Source organism: Mus musculus, chromosome 12 (genome assembly GCF_000001635.26).
Source record: "Mus musculus strain C57BL/6J chromosome 12, GRCm38.p6 C57BL/6J".
NCBI lineage: Eukaryota > Metazoa > Chordata > Mammalia > Rodentia > Muridae > Mus > Mus musculus.
Genome location: NC_000078.6, coordinates 85049563 through 85069608, shown reverse-complemented (window position 1 = coordinate 85069608; position 20046 = coordinate 85049563). Strand labels below are relative to the sequence as shown.

General features: G+C 39.3%; 1 protein-coding gene across 5 annotated transcripts in view; it reads right to left on the bottom strand.

Annotated features, from left to right (window-relative positions):
- Positions 1 to 20046, bottom strand: part of Ylpm1 (YLP motif containing 1) — a 91866-nt gene that overhangs the window by 18460 nt on the left and 53360 nt on the right. For 4 of the 5 annotated variants that reach the window (XR_003950068.1, XM_006516100.4, NM_178363.4 and 1 more), the window contains 6 exons: positions 19741 to 19917; positions 19582 to 19665; positions 19237 to 19320; positions 12307 to 12387; positions 9295 to 9346; positions 4508 to 4638 (listed from right to left, as the gene is read on the bottom strand). Coding sequence is in view for 3 of the 5 variants with exons in the window: in XM_006516100.4 (XP_006516163.1) it covers positions 4508 to 4638; positions 9295 to 9346; positions 12307 to 12387; positions 19237 to 19320; positions 19582 to 19665; positions 19741 to 19917 (609 nt within the window). In the remaining 2 variants the exon portion in view is untranslated. The remainder of the gene's footprint in view (positions 1 to 4507; positions 4639 to 9294; positions 9347 to 12306; positions 12388 to 19236; positions 19321 to 19581; positions 19666 to 19740; positions 19918 to 20046) is intronic. The other variant, XR_003950069.1, reaches the window with a different exon arrangement.

The following is a 20046-nucleotide window of genomic DNA, read 5'->3' as shown; positions in this document are numbered from 1 at the left end:
AAAAGCATTAGACTGGGCTGTTTGAGGGAGGGAACCCCAAAGGCAACCTCTTTGGATAATATGTTATTATTATTTGGGTAGATTAACTGACTTAAAATTACAAGAAGTCAAAAAAACTGTTTTCATTCTCCGCCAAAGTGACCTTAAAATACACAGTTGTGACTCTTACCTGTTTCAAAACGTTCCCATAATTATAAGACAGAGCCCTACCACTAAAGGTCTCTTGACACATCCTATCGGCTCCACGTCATCTCTGGCCAGCGCCAAAGGCATTCTATGTGAGCTAAACACTCTCCTCTGTCTCCCATTTTACAGCTCTGAGCCCTGTCTACTTGGTGTCAGCGTAGACATCCTTCCCCACTTTATCCTTTGCAATTAACCATTGCCTCCCCAGGCTTGTTTGGAGCCTGACATACCTACTTTTGAATTTCCATATTGCCTGATGACTATGTTTATGTAAATAGAAACATATACTATAGATCAAGGACAAAGCTTACACTTAGATCAAGGACAAAGCTTTATCTTTGTACAATAACTATTGCTTGAAATTTAACCAGAGAAAAAAACAGGGGGCTAGTAGTGTTATTTTCATTCCTAAACTACAGAGACCACTGCTTCAAATGTTACTATGGTAAGGTTTCAAGTGCAGGTTCAGGAGTATTTCCTATGGGTACTTTAAAAAGGTGGATTTATACTTAAAATACATGCATATATCTCATATTCTTTATTTTTTTTTAAAGTGGGTCTCCCTGCTTCAAATGATTTCTTTTTTTTTTTTAAAGATTTATTTATTTATTATATGTAAGTACACTGTAGCTGTCTTCAGACGCGCCAGAAGAGGGCATCAGATCTCATTACGGGTGGTTGTGAGCCATGTGGTTGCTGGGATTTGAACTTCAGACCTTTGGAAGAGCAGTCGGGTGCTCTTACCCACTGAGCCATCTCACCAGCCCCCTCATATTCTTTAAGAGCAAAAAATAGGAGAGATTATGATACTGTTACCTGTACTGCACATATAGTACCAAAGCATAGACTATATTTTAATATGCTATATTGTAAATACGGCTTGTGATTTTTTTATGTCCCAAATATAAAACACTGAAATTCTGTGCTCTTTACATTGGCCATGGAAGTGCATTACCGCTTTAAGGTATACTGACTTTCCTTCTTAACAGCTGCAAGACTGACCGTGAAATGCTTAGGCTTCTAACAACTGGTCAGAGGGAAACAGAGCCGCAGTAGGGAAAAATGGTTAACACCTGACTTTATTTCGCCTTTGGCTGTACATGTACACATGTGCACTGGTGCAGGGCACAGGCCAGTGTGGAGGCTAGCAGGCGATCCCTGGCGTTGTCCTCCAGAGGAAGCTGGGTTACAGGCAGGCCAGCACACCCACCTGACTTCTGATCTGGGGTCTGAGCTCTGGTTCTCACACTTGCTCGGCAAGCACTTCATCCAAGCCATCTCCCTAGTCCCACACTTGACTCTTCTTAAATACTTTATTCTTGAGCCAAATATGAGTGACCATGGCCTGGGAACACAGATTACAGTTGTACCAAATAGCATGCTCCAATGTGGAAGCAGTTTCATCACGTTTTACAGGCACAAAACAAAAAGTAAACTATATACTCTATTTTCAGATATACTGGTGGGAATCTTTAACAAATGTGGCTTTCTCCCTCCTGGGAATTTCAAATACGCATGAAAATCTATCTCTCCACCCCCCCCCTTTTTTTTGGTGGTATTGGAGATTGAACCCAGGGCTTTGCACATGCTAGGTAAGTGTCTTATCATTGAGCTTTATATCAAAAAAATATGCACTATAAGTAATTCATACCTACTCTTAGTTCCACTTAGGATCAAGGGTACACATTTATTGAAATATTACTAGTGTTAAGTGATACAGGATGGATGGGCAGATATTCAGTGACCACTGAATGAAGAAAAAGTTAATTCAGCTCACAGTCAATTTAAAATGCACAGAGCATCCGCATGGTTAAGTAGACTAAGTCACTGTATTCAGCTAGTCTTTTAAAGATTTATTTTCTGTACTGTGTATGGGTGATCTGCCTGTACGTGCAGCTGATGTTTGCAGTATCCCTTGCCAGAAGAGGGCATCAGATTCCCTGGAACTGGAATTAAGACAGTTGTAAGCCACCATGGTATTAGGAACCCAACTTGGGTCCTCTTCAAGAGAAGCAAGTGCTCTGAACTGCTGAGCCATCCCTCTAGCCCCATATCCTGCTACTTTTGAATCTAAAGTTTAGACTCTGAAAACAGAAAATTAATTTTTATTTATTATTACTATTTTAGAAGAAAACACTGATTTTAGTGGTCACTGAGATGGCTATGCTGGCTAGTTTTTTGTTGTTGTCTTGTCAACTTGACAGAACTAGAATCATTTGGAAAGAGGGAACCTGGACTGAGAAAATTAACCCTACCAGACTGGTCTATGGGCAAGTCTGTGAAGTATTTTTTTGATTAGGGTTGATGTGGGTGGACCCAGAGACGTCACCTTGGGCAAGTGGTCCTGAGTTGTGAACAAAAGCAGGCTGAGCAGGGGGAGCCAGGAAGCAGCTCCCTCCATAATTTCTGCTTTGCTTCGTGTCTCCAGGTCCCTGCCCTGACCTCAGTCAGTGGCTGGAGTGTGAGCTGAGCATTCCAGGAGAGGAAAGCCCCTGGCCTTTCCTCACATTACTTTTTTTAAGGGTATTTTATTATAGCAATAGAAACCCTAACTAAGACAATGGGTGAAAGTGCCTGCCACAAAGTCTAACCATCTGCACACATTCACGCACGCTGCATAAATTACCATGATTTTTTTTTCTTTTTTAATTGCTGGGTGTCGTATCCCAGGGGTTCTAGGTGTCCTTGAGTTTCAGGACAGCCAGGACTACGCAGAGAAACCATGTCTAGAAAAATCAAAATGTTCAAGTTCCTTCTAATTTTCCTAAAGATACTTCTGAGATTTACAACATCATGTCATTATTTTGATGGAGAGGGTCACTTAATTGTAAAAAAAAAAAAAAAAAAATTCTAAGAAACTTAAAATTTCTTGAAGATCAATCACTTTCTAACCCTTTGAAGTAGTATTAAATGCTTTGAGACTGCCCTTTCTAGTGCTCAAACTCTTGTGTAATATCACCAGCACAAATTACATTTTAAAACCTAGTCATTTAGGTAATTTCTAATATGACCAACTCTATAGAATCACTTTTTGAAGACAGTCATAGTTATTTCAGCAAAAAATAGAGAAAAATAGTTTCCATTTCAAATTATTCCGTCACCAAAACTGTAACTCAAGTCACTCCCCAAGCAGAGTCACTCCTACTGTTCAACCTGTTTTGTTCTTTGACACTGGGTCTCACTCTGCAGCCCAGGCTGGCCTCAAGTCATGGACAATCATCCTGCCTTTATTTCCAAGGTACTAAGATTGCAGGGTGCCTTCCCACACCTAGCTTGAGCCAATTCTGTCAGCTGGCCTCAGTGTTCAAGTCCTTATGTATGTCTAGGCATAGGTTTAAGGCCATTTCTGGGACTTCCCTTCCCCATCTCCTCAAACTATACAGACAAGAGTAGGTATATACTATGTTTTTAGTATTTGAACTTTTTTATTTCCCAGTACAGACCTGGAACTCACTATGTAGGCTAGGCTGACCACGAATCACAGATATTCACCTGCTTCTGCCTTTTCAGTAATGGGGTTATAGGTGTGCTAGCATATCTTACTATCTGCAGTATATCAATGAGCTTTAAAATATAGTCTTTGAAACAATATCTACCATAAAAATAATCTACTAATATGTTTTATTCTCTCATACTAAAATGTTGTCTTATATTCAAGCACTAAGAAAATTAAATTGAAAGAAATACAGAGGGCCTAGAGAGATGACTCAGGATTTAAGGGCACTTGCTGTTCTTGCAGAGGACCCTGATTTGGTTTGGCAAGTATATGGTAGATTACATCCATCTGTAACTTCAGATCTAGGTGATATGATGATCCTTCTATTCTCTGCAGGCACCAGGCATGTACATATTATATACAACATACATGTAGGTTAACAATCAAACCAATAAAACAAAAATAAATATGCTCTGAAGAACTGACTTATCTATGTTAAAACAGGGTAGGTATGTCTGTAATTGTAGCGCTTTTTGTTTTTTACTGGGAACAAGAGACTAAATTTCGTTTTTTTGTTAAAAAAAAAAAAAGACTTATTTATTTATTATATGTAAGTACACACTGAAGCTGTCTTCAGACACTCCAGAAGAGGGCTTCAGATCTTGCTATGGATGGTTGTGAGCCACCATATGGTTGCTGGGATTTGAACTCAGGGCCTTTAGAAGAGCAGTTGGTGCTCTTAACTGCTGAGCCATCTCTCTAGCCCCTAAATTTGGGTTCTTATATTTGCATGACAAACACTTTATGGACAGCCATTTCTCCATCCCCAACTTTTTAAAACCCAAATGCTTCATGCTTCAGTAGTTAAGGACAAAAGCCTCCTACCCTCTTCTTCCCAGGCTCAGAAGCGCGAGTCTCGTAGTCGTCAGGGAGCTGAAGGTAATCCTCCATTCTGCTGGCAATCGCCTCCCAGTCTCGCTTCCTTTTAGTACCAGTCCTCAAGCCATCCAACTTGTCTGAGGGACAAACACAGAGCCATGGCATTAAGGGTGTGGGAATTTGCACGACACACAAAGGAAAAGGAGGGCTGGATTGTTTCCAGAGGGCATATCCACATTTTTCAATGCAGCATCATTTTCAGATTCAAGCTATCTTCTTGGCTAAGAAAATATCAAATTTTATGTGATTCCCACCATCTCTTTGGTGTTTGTACCAGTAGTCATATTTTTATTTTGATGGTTTTAGTAATAAATATGGACAAAGCAAGAAAAGATCCTATCTCCTAGGTTCCCACCCTCAGAAAAAAAATCACACTTGAGTTATCATGCTCTGAAAAAAAGAAAAACAGGTCTCTTTAAAAACAATTATTGCCTTTTTCTTTACCACAGCATTAACACCACTCAGTTGATCTACAAAGATGTGTGATGTGTCATATGAAGATCCAGTTTAAGGATGTGTTTGATTATGATTTCCTAGGAGCATCCATGAGTTAACATTGATGAGCAGACGACTGTGACCCCACTCTCTGAGTGTAATATAAAGCACTGATGGCCACTCCCGTGCTTTGACTATACAGATAAGCACTGCTGACTTCCCATGCTAAAAGCTGGCAAGTCAGCCCAAGTAACCAGAGCTGGTATTGCTTTCTGCATTTTGAAGTTGGCCTCCTAATAGCTCACTATTATCAAATAAGCAGCACATTCAGAAATCTTGAGACACGAGATTAGGTGTTTTAAATAATACACAATGAGAATGTGTTGTCTTTTTTTATTGGTTAATATTGACTCTAAATACAGATGTGGAATATTATGAGTTATATACATTTGAGTTTCAATGAAGCACTTGCACCCCCTGAAGTTATCTGAACACACTATTGTTTAGGTAGGCTAATAAAGGAAAGCTTAACTGTTTCAGACACACATAGCAAACCTTCAGCTCTGTAAAGGATGAAGAATGTGTGAGGTAGAAATGGTTAGCACCAAGTTGGAGAGAGTTCTGCATGGAGCATGCAGTGGAAGCAATGTCAGGAAGGAGGAGCCATGCTTTCAAATACACAAACCCCACACACAACTAACTGTACACAAACTCTGAAAAGCAGTAACGATTTTGCATAACTGGCAAAGGTTTTAGTTCCCATACCCTTCCCTCACAAAAGCAATTATTACTGAAAAAATCAGTAACGTAAATGACAGTAATTTACAAAACTGTATCATCTTGTTTCAACAAATTTCCTGATAGGCTCCACAGAACCTCTTCTACCTCTTCTGTTAACTAAATGCTGTACTCCATGGCTCTACTGACAGGCCATATTGTACAGGATCCTTGACTACACAGGGACACAGAACATGGTAACAGAAAACTCAAGACACCCCATAAGCAATAAAGCTGACCTTAGTCCAACAATGTACAGTGTTATGAGAAGAGAAATAATAAGCTCCAACACACTCATTAAATAACTTTAAGGATTCCCAAACTTAGTACAATCGACTTGGTGTGAACATTCTCTGAAGGGAAGGTTTCGCATTTCAATTCTAACAACAGAGCACACATGGCCAGGCAGAAATACAGAAAGGCAGGGCGGAACCTGCAAGAGTATTTCCTTGTACTCTAGGTGATGGCAGGAGGCACAGGCCAGGTTGGGTATTTGCTCCTTGAAGCCCCAGAGCCTGCATTTCTAGTCAGAGCACCTTGATTTGAGATTATATTGTGCATTCATGTTTCAAGTTTCACTTTGAGTGTGGAAGAAAGGATGAACACCTCGTCCAACAAATACCAGAGTCCCAAACACTCAGATGGTATAAAGTAAGGGAAGAGGCATCTGGGTGTTGGTTACAGAAGAAAGACTGGTGTCCAATCCATTCACACATTAGAGGCCTGGGTCGCAAAAGATGAAGTTTTAAGAGGATGAAATTTTTGATCCAACTTGGTCAGTCACAGAATTTACTACATCTTTAAAATGCTGCATATTACTATAGCACAACAGAAAAATTCCATAGATACATCTATTATTTTCTAAATGTAAATGGTACTTGAAAAATTTTCCAAGTGAACATACAAGAGTTATGTGTCTACATAAATGACAATTACATCTCAACTGTGAAAGGATGATTCCGTCTGTCTGGTGAGTAGAAGTGATGGCAAGAGCAGAACACTTTCTCTGGAGAGACCGTTATGATGGTAGCAGTCTCCAATACTCTAGGTCTTACAGGTGTGAGAAACTAGCCTCACATCACTGCAACTGAAGTAGCTTCACAACTAAAGCCCAGCGGGTATGTGTAAAACCCAACTTGTACATTACTATGTCTATCTCCCAGTTAGGACAGAGCAGTCAGGTGTAACTAACACTGGTCAGGTAGCTGCCAGTCACACTGTAATACCATGGTAGATACAGCTCAGGCCACTTCTGAAACTGTTTGGATTGATGCTGCTTCCAATTTAACAGACACGAGCTGACCTGTATATTAAGCACAAGTCAAGATTCTGCAAAGAATTCTGACAATCTGCTTGGAAGAGTACAGAAGTATTTCTTACTGAAGACTCGCCTATGATCAGAACTCTTCAGCTCCAAGTTTCAGCTCTCTCAGCTCAATATGCCACACAGGTAAAGCTCAAGTGTGTTCCCACCTTAGCAAAATCACATTGCTAAAAGAAATGTACGAACGCTGGCAGAGTACTCAGGGAAGCAATCTCTACCTGGTAGCCAAACAGTCAATGTGATACGAAAGGCAACACAAATACACTAATTCTCAGATGATCCTCATGAGTTAGAAGAGAATTCCCAACTGGCCCAATCGCAAAGAAAATGCTTTGATAAACCTTATAGTCAATTTTCTTTTTTCCAAGGCTGGATTAGTTCTCAAGATAATCCAGCGGTGCCAGGTGCCGGGTAATTATACAAAATATCACTCACTCTTTTTAAAACTAATTAAAAATTCCCCTTTCTAGATTTATCACCAGACCATTAGTGTCATTTCTGAAAGGATTTATGACAAATCCATTTCTGCAATTTACTGTGTAATATCTTCAAAACTGACAGACTGTATAAGACACATTTCTGAGAAATAAATAGTAGACAAGTCAAATTTCCCAGAAATGAATACAAATAGTAATAATGTTTTTCTTAAACAGCTATCATGGCTATATTCCATTTTCTTTTCTCCTCTAAAACTAGAAAGGAAAATAGAAAATGGAATGGCATTTTTTTAAAAAAAGCAAAATCCCAAATCATGTATTACACAAGGCTCTGGAAGAATATTTGTTAAAAATATGCACCATTCTGACAATTCCCTTATTTTTATGATTGTTCTTTGCCATCAATAAAGCACTGACAGAATCAAATCATCTTACAGTCTCACAGGTTATTTTAAAAGTACGCAACTTCAAACAGGGCTAACCTCTTTCAAAACAAGCAAAAATAAAACACCACCCTTTTTAAAAAGGAAGTTGTAGCTATTATTTTTCTTAAATATTTACTGTATTTAAGCAAATAAATGTCTATAGTATGTGGAAAGGAGACAGTTGACTATTATTAAGATTTCTCTCAAGAAAGATTAATAGATGAATACATCAATAAACCACAAATAATTTTCATTTGACACACGCTAAAACTTTTTAGACTTTATAGCAAACACCTATTCCCATAATACAATAATAGAGCTTGTGAACTTATCTTTTAATATACAACCTAGTCAAAACCAGCTATCTCTAACCCAAGTGCTTGGGCACAATCCAAGGCATGACCCATGCAAGTGTGTATACAATGTATCCCCTTTGATATAAAACACATACCCTGAGTAGCCAGACTAACTCTGCAAATTTAGGATTAGATGGTTGCTTGGTTTTGGAGTAAGAGTACACCAGCAAGAGAAGAAATACAAGAGTCACCTTTCCTAATCAGAAGGCCTGGCATGGCATGCTTCCTTAACATTTTATTGACACATCTTAATTGACATGTTAAATCAGTCTCTTTAAGTGAAGTAAAAAAATAAAAAAAAAAAAACAAAACCCAAAAAACACTACCTTACAATATCAAACTAAGATCCTGAAGAAATCCATTTCATACAATTTGTTTTTTACTTGACTAAATCAAGCAACTCAAAGGTTTGATTTAAATAGTTATTTTAAAAGGTTAACCTTGTAACACAGCACTAAAGACAGCCTGAAGGAAAATTTAAATGGAGTCTCCTTGAATATTCGAATTATATATTTACTTTCCTTTCCTTACCACAGAAACCAAATTTATTACCCAAGGTATTTTCAGTTACTTTTAAAAACACAAATATTTATTAAAATTATTACTAAAGTACTCACAAAGAAGCTCAACTTTGGGTTACAGATAAGTATCTTTTAAAAAAATGTTAGGGACACATTTCTGATTAATACTAAAAAATGAATTTCAGAAATGACAGTATGGTATTATGCTTATCAAATATTTCTAATTATCCCAAAAACTTCCAATGATACCAAAAGTATTTTTTGTAGACAATATGCTTTTTAACCTGTCACAGGTGTAAGCAGTTAGGGCAGAAGCTGGTGAGATGACTGAAGGATGTGGGTTGGCCAAAATCTTGCTTTAAGCAGAAGTTTCCGGCCCTTGACTGTGTGCAGTGAAAAGCTCTATGACCATTACCATCAGGTATCACATATAAAAACAGGAAAAAGGCAATACCCACCTAGCTTTGCCTCAGAAGTGTCCATCTCCCATTTGCTTTTCGGAATGTAACCCTAAATCGTACACAGAGAGAAGCTCGAAGGGTTAGAAAGAGACACATACATGCATAACACGTTTGAATTGGAAAAGCATTAAAACTGGGACTGGATTTAGTTCCCACTCAATAGTTACAAATATATCCTATGGAAAACACAACTTTATCATCCTTGAAGAAAGTAAGTGACCAAATTCACCAAACTTTCCTGCAGACTTCAGATTTCAGTCATCAGGGTAGGATCATGAAGGCGCTTTGAGCTAAGCACAGTTGAGGACTCACAACTGTACCCTCAACAGCAGATGGACAACAATTATGGTAAGAATATACAGTTACTGAGCTAGGATCAATATCATTCTGAGAATTTATAAACTAGCTAGGTACTTTCAAAGTACAACTGCTATTCTCAAATAATTGAAGCCATGATGTCCAAAAGTGTTCTTCAAGACAGTCACTTGGTATTTCAGTGTCACTTTAAATACTTGAAAAGAAAAACTGACCCAACTACCGCATTATGAAGCTCACACTCACTTAAAATGACTCAATTCATGTACCAGTTTGAGCATACAAAGGCTGATTTTATTGAATCAACTTCAGAGCAGTTCTGTTTCACCAGATGAAAATTAAGTTATTTCTGATATCTTGTAATATTATATTTCCTAGTATGTGATAAAACCAGAAATTACCACAGGCAATTTACAGCTTACATAAGATAGAACTGAGTAACTTAAACAAACTCCCCAAACATTTTCCAATGTCCCAGGGTGCCTATAACTATGTTTATTCTACTACCCAGCTTATTCCATGTCATTTATTATAACTCCCATTTCCTTTATTTAGACTGTGTTTTCAAATCGATCCTATTATACAGAAACATTAATATTAGGGCCTAGTAAACCAGACCAATTGATTCAAGGTTTTTGTTTTTCTTTTCTTTCTTTCTTTAAAATGAGTACTCTTCTCTACTGTAGAGAATGTTCAAGGTCACAAAACAGACTGACACCCAGCTGAGTTGGAAAAGCTGCTGGAGACAGCGGAACAATCTCTACAGGAGAGTTTTCTTGAGCACCCTTACTCCAAGAAATCTTTAGGTTTATACACTGTGAGTCTTTACGCCAGAACTAGGAATTAGTAGGTAGTATTTCAGATTATAAGTTACATTATATTTCCCAAAAACACTTTAGATCAAATCAAGAAAAAGCTCTGCTAAAGTGATGGTGTTTACAAATACCGAGAAAACTTGTATAAGTGTGATCTAGAAACACCTGAAAACTCTAATCACTGAAATTATGTATTTATATTCTAAATCATATGGACTAGGTTTGCAGAAGCACTAAAGGCAGGGATATATCTCACCAATAATCTCTAAGGATTTCATCCAGTACAGAACTGAAAATGCAAAGTTTACTGAGATTTCTGTTAAATTGTTTTGAATGACAGGAAACTCGAAACTCGTTCACATTATTGACATATCGTTCACATATTGGTTAATATTCTCCAGGAATCTTTTACCCTTGGGATAGGTTCCAAGAATAAAAGAGCTGGGTTCTGCTATGTGACTGGGTTAAAGAAGCTTTAGATTAAAATAAAGAGAATTCATTACCCCTGCTGGAACTATCTTTATTCATTCTTAAAACTATCATCCGTCTGCTGTTAAAGTAGCAGGCCACTTGAAAATAAATAGTTCAGCAGAGTAGAATTTTAAGGCTCCTTTACCAGTTCTCTGATGTAAAACTAGTGTTGCAACGTGTTTCTCTTTAAAAGGTAATTGTACATGTAATTAGGCTCCAAGTTGACTACATTTAAACAAGTGAGATAAAATAAAAAAGCCACAAAGATGGAGCTGCCAAAACACTGTGCATCTCTCCTATGTTGGCTACAAGTAGCAAGTAAGGTTATTAACTGTTAAGAACAATGTGGGTCTTTATGTAAATTTCCCCTCACATTTTAAATCATGTATGTCAAAATGAAACCTGATTAAGAAAAATGAGACTATTAAAAAACATACTGAGACTCAATTATCATTACCTTTAAAGCTTAGCTTTTAATCCACATTTTAAGACATCTAGGAATGTAGAGGTCGACACCAATGCTATATAAACACAATTTCTACCACGAATCTTCAATGTCATACATGGCTTTAAAGAGACCACTCCTTGTAGACTATGCTTTAGGGAATAGGAATCAGGGATCTCGGTGTGTACATTTTCATTAAGAGAAGTAAGGAGAAGCAACTTTAGCAAGAGCTGAAATGTCAAATAAACCAAGCAATACTGTGGATTTTAAAGGCAATACCATCCAAAGGCATTGTTAATCTATGTACCTCATTAGCCAACACTGAAGCATCAGTAATTTTATAGGTTTTACTTCTTGAGTGACAGAGTAAGGGAAACATCTCCACAGAGGTGTAATCAATGCACTTACAGGAGGTACACAGAACTTTAAACTCACATCATTAAGTATCTCAGCAGCCTGGGTAAAAATCCATTGCCTACACAGTCATTTTTGCCATCATTTAACAAGAGAGAACAAGAACAAATCCAGCAGCCAGTGACAGCCCTTTGGCTCTTCATTCAGTAAGTTCTTCTGCCTCAAGGTAACAGAACTCAGTTTTGAGATCTTACAGCAAAGAGGTAAGAGTATGCATATGTTGGGTAGGCTATACCACATACCTGCTGGAATGGAAAAAAGCCCTTTCATATGTAATTACTTTCTTGAAAAGTCTACTCCCTTACAACCACCCACAGATAGATGAGTACAAAGATGAGTTTCTTAGTACTCTTAAAATTTCCCTAACAACATTTTTTTCTTGGACTAGGGAAAAATAAAGAGCGTACATAGCCTCCAGGAGGATGAGGACGGAAGCTTTACTGTAAAGAGTGTGTATTAACACCAATAATCAAACTACAGATCTGAATATAACACTCCTTAAGAATAACAAAGAGACACTTTGCTCAAAGTGGTTGGTCTGTCTCCTACCAGTTCGCTTTCCTCTTCTTCTGCATCTTTCTTTTCTTCCTTCTGGTCTTCAATGTTAGCATCAAAATCTTCCATCTCTACCTACAATATGCCAATAATCATTTTTTAAAAAGGATTGCATAAGCATTTAAGAAAGTGTTGGCTCACTAAGATCTGGAATGAGCACAAGACAGCAGGGGCTTGCCTATCATATACTACATGAATCCTAACACTCTGAACTTTGAAGTGGGACTAAAAGACTACAGAACAATATTTCTGCAATATACCCTGGATTTGTCATCTTTATCTTTGTAAAGCTGGGTAAAATCCTTTACTCCACGTAGGTGGGCTTTTAATACTTAAGAGATTACAGTCTTTTAAAAACTTTTAACAAGTATCCCTCTAATCAAATTTCAAAATATGTGAAAAAGAGGGAAGGGCACATCAACAACAAATATAAGAGACGACAGAGCAAACAGTGGCCCACAATGATTTCAATACCCATGGGAGCACACGGATGTGAGAAGGATCTACAAGTTAAAAGATATCAGAGCATGGTGCTGAGAGCCATCAAGAGCTGGCTGAAGAGCAGGTTGATGTTTTCCAACATGGTGGCTCCTACTTAAGAAACAGAGAACCCCGTAAGAGGAGCAAGTGTGTGACACTAACATGGTGTGTTTCAGGGAGACTTCAGAAAAGAATTGTAAAAAGAATTTAAAGCACTCTACTTAAAATTGTTAACTCCACCCACCCCCCACCCCCCAAACAGGATCTGGCTATATAGACCAAACTATCCTCAAACTCACAGTGATCTGTTTGCCTTTCTCTCCCAAGTGCTGGGATAAAAGGCAACACCATCAGGTCTCGTGAAAATTGTTACTCTGAAGGTAGACAAGCCAGTCTATACAAGGTATATAAAAAGCAATCTAGGAAACCAGGATGGATATAAAACTGGCAAGTCTATGCTCTTAGAAATAGGTTCTTTCCATGTGTGAGTAAAGCCTGAGCTAAGGATAGCACCCTCAGTAACTTTTTTAAGGCCTGGAAAGCACAAGTCAGAAAAGGAGACTGTCCTGAGATGGCCTAGAGATATCTAGCAGAAGAATGTAGACACATGAAAGCCAAAGAGAAAGATGTGTCTTATGAAGGTGGCATGACTGACTGATCACGTGAGGCCATGAAGTCTGGGTGACAAGTGTCTGCTGCCAAACCAGAGTCTCACTCAGCAACGACAGACAGCACCATTCAAAGAACAAGGTCAAACAAAACAGAAGCACAAGTGACTGAAGCACAAAGTCACCTTCCTTTCAGGGTATGTTCTTCCACCAAACTAATAACTACTATGCAAGTTATCAATGAGTGAAAATGCCTTGGGAACAAGAAATTAATAGACACTTATAGACACTTATTACAAAATGAAAAAAAAAAAGCAGAAAAACCCAAAAGATCTGACTGGTGTGCTAAGGATTAGACCAATGCCTACATCACATTGAGGTAAGCTGTCATCTCAAATGACGTGAACCAAATGTAGTGAACCGAGAACACATAATTCATGTAGCATTCCTGCTAAGGTTTTGTCTTCACACGTCTATTTGTTCATTCATTCACTGACTTCACTCATGTCTGTATGTGTGAATATACACATGGGCCACTGCCCTGGTGCACAGCAGGTCAGAAAGCAATCTATATAAGTTATTTCCCCTCTATGATATCATCCATTTAGCCATCTCCCAAGACCTTCTGCTATTTAACTTAAACCTAAAGTAGTGGAATTAAAAGTGTGTGAGGCCTTATTTTCGGAGTCAAGGTTTCTCACTGAACCTGGAACTCACCAATTTGATTAGACCAGTTACCCAGTGAGGCCCAGGGAGTTCTCTTACCTCCCCTCCAAAATGGTGGGATTTGTCAATGCACCCAGTTTTTATATGAGGTTGGGAATCAAACTCAAGGCAAGCAATTTACTAAGTAGGCCATTTTTCCTATCATAAAAGTGCTACAAAAGCTGGGCATGGTGGTGCATGCCTTCTCTGTGAATTCAAGGCCAGCTTGATCTACGAAGGAGTTCCAGGATAGCCAGGGCATACAATGCTTCATCCTATCACCACCAAAAAGAGGTTAAAACCTATAAATAGAGTACATCAGGACAGGAGATGAGTATAGACTATTTTAAATTTAACTCAAGTGCCGTTCCTAGCTCTGCTCCACTAGTCATCACCACGCAACTGGACAGATCCTGAAAGGAGATCAAAGCAGGAACGGTCAGGAGGGTGTGTGTGCGTTTAAACCTTTGTGGGTATATTAGAGAGAGTGTACATCATTAGTCAGGGCCAGTGTGCTGGGGATGCATCATTTACATAAGGAGAAATTCCAGATTCCAAGTGCTTGCTGGATGTGACCTTATAAGGAGAGAGGAAATTTAACCTGGCTACAGACTCTGTGACCTCCTCTGGTGGGTCAAAGAAGGGGGCCAGGACTATGTACCTGAGACATGCAGGCCGGGGACAGTGGGGGAGTAGTCCTACTCCTGCGGATCTCAGGATGAGATTCCCGGGGTTTGGACACGCCTCAACCCTACTCTTGCTCCAGACCAGTTCCTCCTGGTGCCATGGCACCCTGGCCCCACATCTCTGTCTGTCTGTCTGTGTCTCTCTCTTTTTATGAAGGAGCAGTATCATCATAGATATTGGCATCCATTTGTGGGAGGTCCTGGTAATGTTGCTTATCTGTTGCTGTACGAATTGAATAAGGCAGGGGCCCAGGACAAAGAGGGTCTCAATAACTAGGATGGGGTCACAGAAGGGAAGGAACCAAGCAACTAAAAGCAACTTTCCTCCCCCAGTACAACACAAGGCCCTCGTTTTCTCCTCTGCTGGGGACGGGATCAGGGGTTGGGATGGCGTGTCCTCCATCTCCTCCTGCCCTGACCCAGCAGTGAGATGCAGGCCATCTTCTTGGTTGGTGGGGTTATATCAGACATTTCTGGCTGGGACCCAGATAGGCTTCCATTGATCCTTTTGTTCTGAAAACACACAAACTTTTAAAGGTAATGTTGTATGGACATTTTTGTATTAAGACATGTATGGAATGTGCAGTGTGCACAAATGATGATTCTCGGCTCTATGTTTGCGCAGGTAAAAGGCAACTATCAGTCAGTTTGGACTGAGTAACCAAACTGTAATGTAAGTCTTCATCCATATGAGGTATGATGGGTCCATGCCATATAAGAGGATGACATGTAATCTTAAGCAGTCAGGAAGGTCCATTGGCTTCTGCAGTCATTCACATCTCAGACAGTCTGTGAGCTGCTCCCATGGAGGGAGTCAGCAATTATGCCACCTGTCCTGTTGAGTTCTGGATCTCTTTTTTTCAAGTCCGAAGATTTTTAGGTCTTCCTGGTCAAATCTAATCTTAATTTTGAAGGAATCCACAGCTTTTTGCTTCCTGTTGAAACAAGAGCAAAACCTCTTCCCCGGTACACACACTTCCTGACTTCCAGTCTGAGGTTCACACATTCTTAACATGTATAGGATGATTCAATGCAGCAGTCCTTTCTAAAATCCAGTGCTTTTTCCCCTCCAGCAGCTATGCTAGCTGTCTCACTGACGTTTTTTAAAATTTTAAGTTAATAAAGCATTATTTAATCTATCTCTGGGTGACCTTATATCACCCTTTTGTTTTTTGAGCATTTCCTTTAAAGTGTGGTCAGATCTATCCAAACTCTGTAAAATGAAACATATCCATCTACCAGATTTCATTTCTTTGGGTACCTTTAGGGTTATTTTCAGTAGGTAATGAAGCTTGATTATAAATAACAAAGTTAATTTTTAATCATCTGGAATAAGTTTAACAGTTTTTTTTTAAATGCAAAACAACTCTTTCTGCATGTTGAAAGTCGGTGATTATATTAAGAAGTTCTGGAACAGCTAAACCGTGAAAATAGCATATAGCTCTAACTTATGGCCTGCCATTCCTGATTTATTGGCATCTGTGTAAAAGGTAGGAGCTTTAGAAATTGGTGTCCCTCTGACTAAAGAAGAAGAATCCAGTTAGTTCTTTTTATAAACTGAAGTTGCTTGCTTTTGGAGTATTTGTTGTTAATTTCTTCCAAAATGTTATTGCAAGCCCTTTGCCAGCCTTTAGTGATTACTCATAACTAGGCCATATCAGCATCAGGATAAGGCACTCATCTCTGTGAAGTCTCTTCTTATAAATTGACTAAGTCCAACTCTTTCTTTTTTAAAACTTTTATTTATTAGATTTTACTAGCTACCTAATTTAATGAATGAAAAATTTAGCTGTAACCCAAATGAAAACATTGGTTTTTTCATTGTGTTTTTCAATAAATTTGAATGTCCCTTGCCCCAAATTTTATTTGAGTGCTCTGCTGCACACCAGAAGAGGGCATCAGATCCCATTACAGATGGCTGTGAGCCACTGTGTGGTTGCTGGGAATTGAACTCAAGAAACTTTAGAAGAGCAGCAGTGCTCTTAATCACTGAGCCATCTCTCCAGCCCCTTTCTTCCTCCTCCTCCTCCTCCTCTTCTTCTTCTTCTTCTTCTTCTTCCTCCTTTTCCACCTCCTCCTTCTTCTTCCTTCTTCCTTCTCCTTCTTCTTTAATAATTAATTTAGAAACCCTTCTTATATATGGTTTTAATTTTTTACTACTTACTTGCTAAAAGCACCCATTCTGAGATATCATCTTCTTTGTGTATAAGAATCACTGTGGGAGAACGAGTAGCAGGCAGGATAACTAAAGTTCCATTCAGCTGGGACCCAAGCGATCCACATGTGCCTCCTTCCTATAATGTCTCCACCAGAGCCAATTCTCCTTCAGCCTCAGCCAATAATGTTCTTGGACTGTTTAATCACCTTGTAAGGTTTGAATATAAATGACTTAGCGTTTGGGTAGCTAATCCAAGAGTGAGCTGCAGCTAGTTATTATCTCCCGGTAACTTTTGAAAGTCACCAAGAGTTTGTAAACAATCTCAATCTTAATCTGTGCCTTCCGTGGTTGGATTCCTCACAGACCTATCCTAGATCCTGGGTCATTAACAGAACTCCCTCCCTCCCTGTATTTCTTTAGCAACAATCTACAATCCCCAACAATGCAATATTCCTTTTTATTTCATCAAACATTTTCTTTAAGGTATCTACATCTGAATCAGCCAATAAGAATCATCCATACAATGAATGAATGACTAATAAATACCTTTGGAAATATAAACAGCACTGGCTTAGTACTTTATGCCTTGATTATGTTGTGTTTTATACTAGTAAGTTTAGCTCGCCCTAAATTTTTTCTTCCATAGAAGAACCATTGACACTATTAAGAAAAAACAAACAATCAAAAACAAACATTTCCCATACAGGGAACTTTAATACTGAGTTATTCCCAATATTAGGGAAAAACCAAAAAACATTTTAACAAAAATAAACATGTGTACTCTGTCCAATTGGCCTGGAGGATTTATCCTGGCAGAATTTTCTCTCCCGTTTCCCCCGAGTCTTACATTCCCCCTTCATCTGTCATCCCCTCCCCTTTACCATCGCCTCCACAGCCCTCTCTCCTCCCTCCAGGGGTGGCAGGAGCGGTCTGGCAGGGGTCGGCTGGCAGGGGTGGGCTCTTGAGAGCTGCATTCTGTCCCAGACGTGAAGGGCACACAGAGGTGCACCTGATGGTTAGACCCTGCTGGCTGGGGTGCCCTGTTGGGCTCCCGTGGAGAAAATTCCCTCTTTAAGATGGCAATCTGACTTTGGAGGAGGAATCCAGCCCGGGTTGGGTGGATATTAACCAGAATTGCCAGGATCTCCAGATCCACAGCAGGAGGGAGGGGTAGATTGGGTGAGGCCGAAATGACCTGCCACGATTGAGGAAGCAATCAGGTGGCTTTTTTTGTTTTGTTTTTGCCCCTCCCCAATCTCCTAGTTTCCCATGATATAGAGCGTTTTTTGAAACGCTGAGGTCAGAGAGAGGTGTCACAGGGAATTCCCCAAAGTCCCAGCTGTGAGTCAGCCCTGCAAATTTTAGAGAAACTGCCAACAGCCCTAATGACATTACTAGTCAATGTGTAACAGGGCTTTTTCTTTTTTCTTTTGTTTTCAAGAAGAATAAAAGATAGGGGGTTATCTGTCAGGGATCAGACAGAGGGTTGGAGGCCTTCCACCCACACCAAGCGGTGGGTGGTCTTGGCCAGAGGATATCAATTGCTACTTCCCTGTGTCTGATCCTTTAGGACAGAGCAAACTGAAAGTAAGAGAGAGGAGAGAGGAGAGAGGAGAGAGAGAGAGAAGGAACAGATTAGTCCTAGACAAGGAGGTGTAAGACAGGTGGGGCAGATTGATGTCGAAACGGGGGTGGGGGGTGGTGGTGATCGATCTGCTCAAGGACTGAATCAAAGAGGTGCCTAGGGGGTGTGGGAAGAGAAGGTTAAGTAAATAAAAACACAAAAGAATTTAATTTATAGTATCATATCAATGTAAACTTTTTTTTTTCCTTTTTGTTTTTTTGAGACAGGTCTATAAGCCCTGGCTGTCCTAGAACTCATTTTGTAGACCAGGCTGGCCTTGAACTCACTCAGATCTGTCAGCCTTTGGGGGACTAAAAGTGTGTGCCATTAGCCCAGCTAATGCTTACCTTAAATTTTATAATTAAATGGATTTATTAGAGAATGTCCTTGTTCTTAGAAGATAGCCATCAACAACATATTCCGGACTGATGGGTTATGAGGTTTTTCAACACAATTCTCATATGATTGTATAGTAATGGTATGAAATAATGTTACTAAGTATTTATAAGGTGTTTATTAAAATGTGTGGAAATATTAACACCTGAATTGGTTGAGATTATTTAAAGGTATGTAAGTGCTCATGTAACTTTTCTGGAAGTTTCAGATTTTCACAGTGAAGAAGGTGTTGCTTATCTGCACTGCCCTGAGGCAGAGTATACTCACTTCTTCAATCGCAGCATCTTGTAGCAGGGAGCGGATGTCTAGACGCATCATGTGACGAGGTGCAACTTCCCAGTGTTCAGCCATCTATTGAGATGTTCAGAACAAGTTAACTCTGACAACTACTCCAATAAAGACTAAGGAGAGTGTCAAGAGAAACACAACTAATGCTATAACTTTAACAGACTAGCTTTAAGAAGAGCTAGGCATCCCTTTCCACTTATAAGACAGAAAGGAGAACATTTATTAAAGCAGGCAGAAAGATTTCTGAGCGACTTAAGACAGCATTACTAGTGCTGAAAGAATGATGTCTGGGATTCTCCAGCATACCATGTTTCTAAAAATCACCTTGTTTATTTCTTTAAGCTTTCTTCCATGAATATTTCTCTTGCCACAAGTCTGGTTATCAGCACTCATTTCAGCCAAATACACCTAAATAAAAATGTGTAACAATTAGGCCAAGAAATACAAATTCACACTAAAAGTGCTTCAAAGTTAAGACTATACCTCAAAACCCTTGGTTTTCGCTGCACTCCAAAACTGATCAAAATGTCTAACTCTGTCATTGATAGCATCCAGAATAATGAAAGGGAAAAAGCCGTCATCTAGAGTCTTTTTGAAAGTTTTGAACATGCTGGTGCGATAAGTCTCTTCCATGTCAGCTTCATATTCATATTCCATTACCTAAGACCCCACAGAGAAAAGGAGGTTATTAGCAGGAGTAAGGAACCAGACTGAGCCGGGCTCAACTGAAGCAGGATGACTGCATCCTCTTCTTCCCACCTAAGCACCAAAGTTTGTGTCCAGAAGACA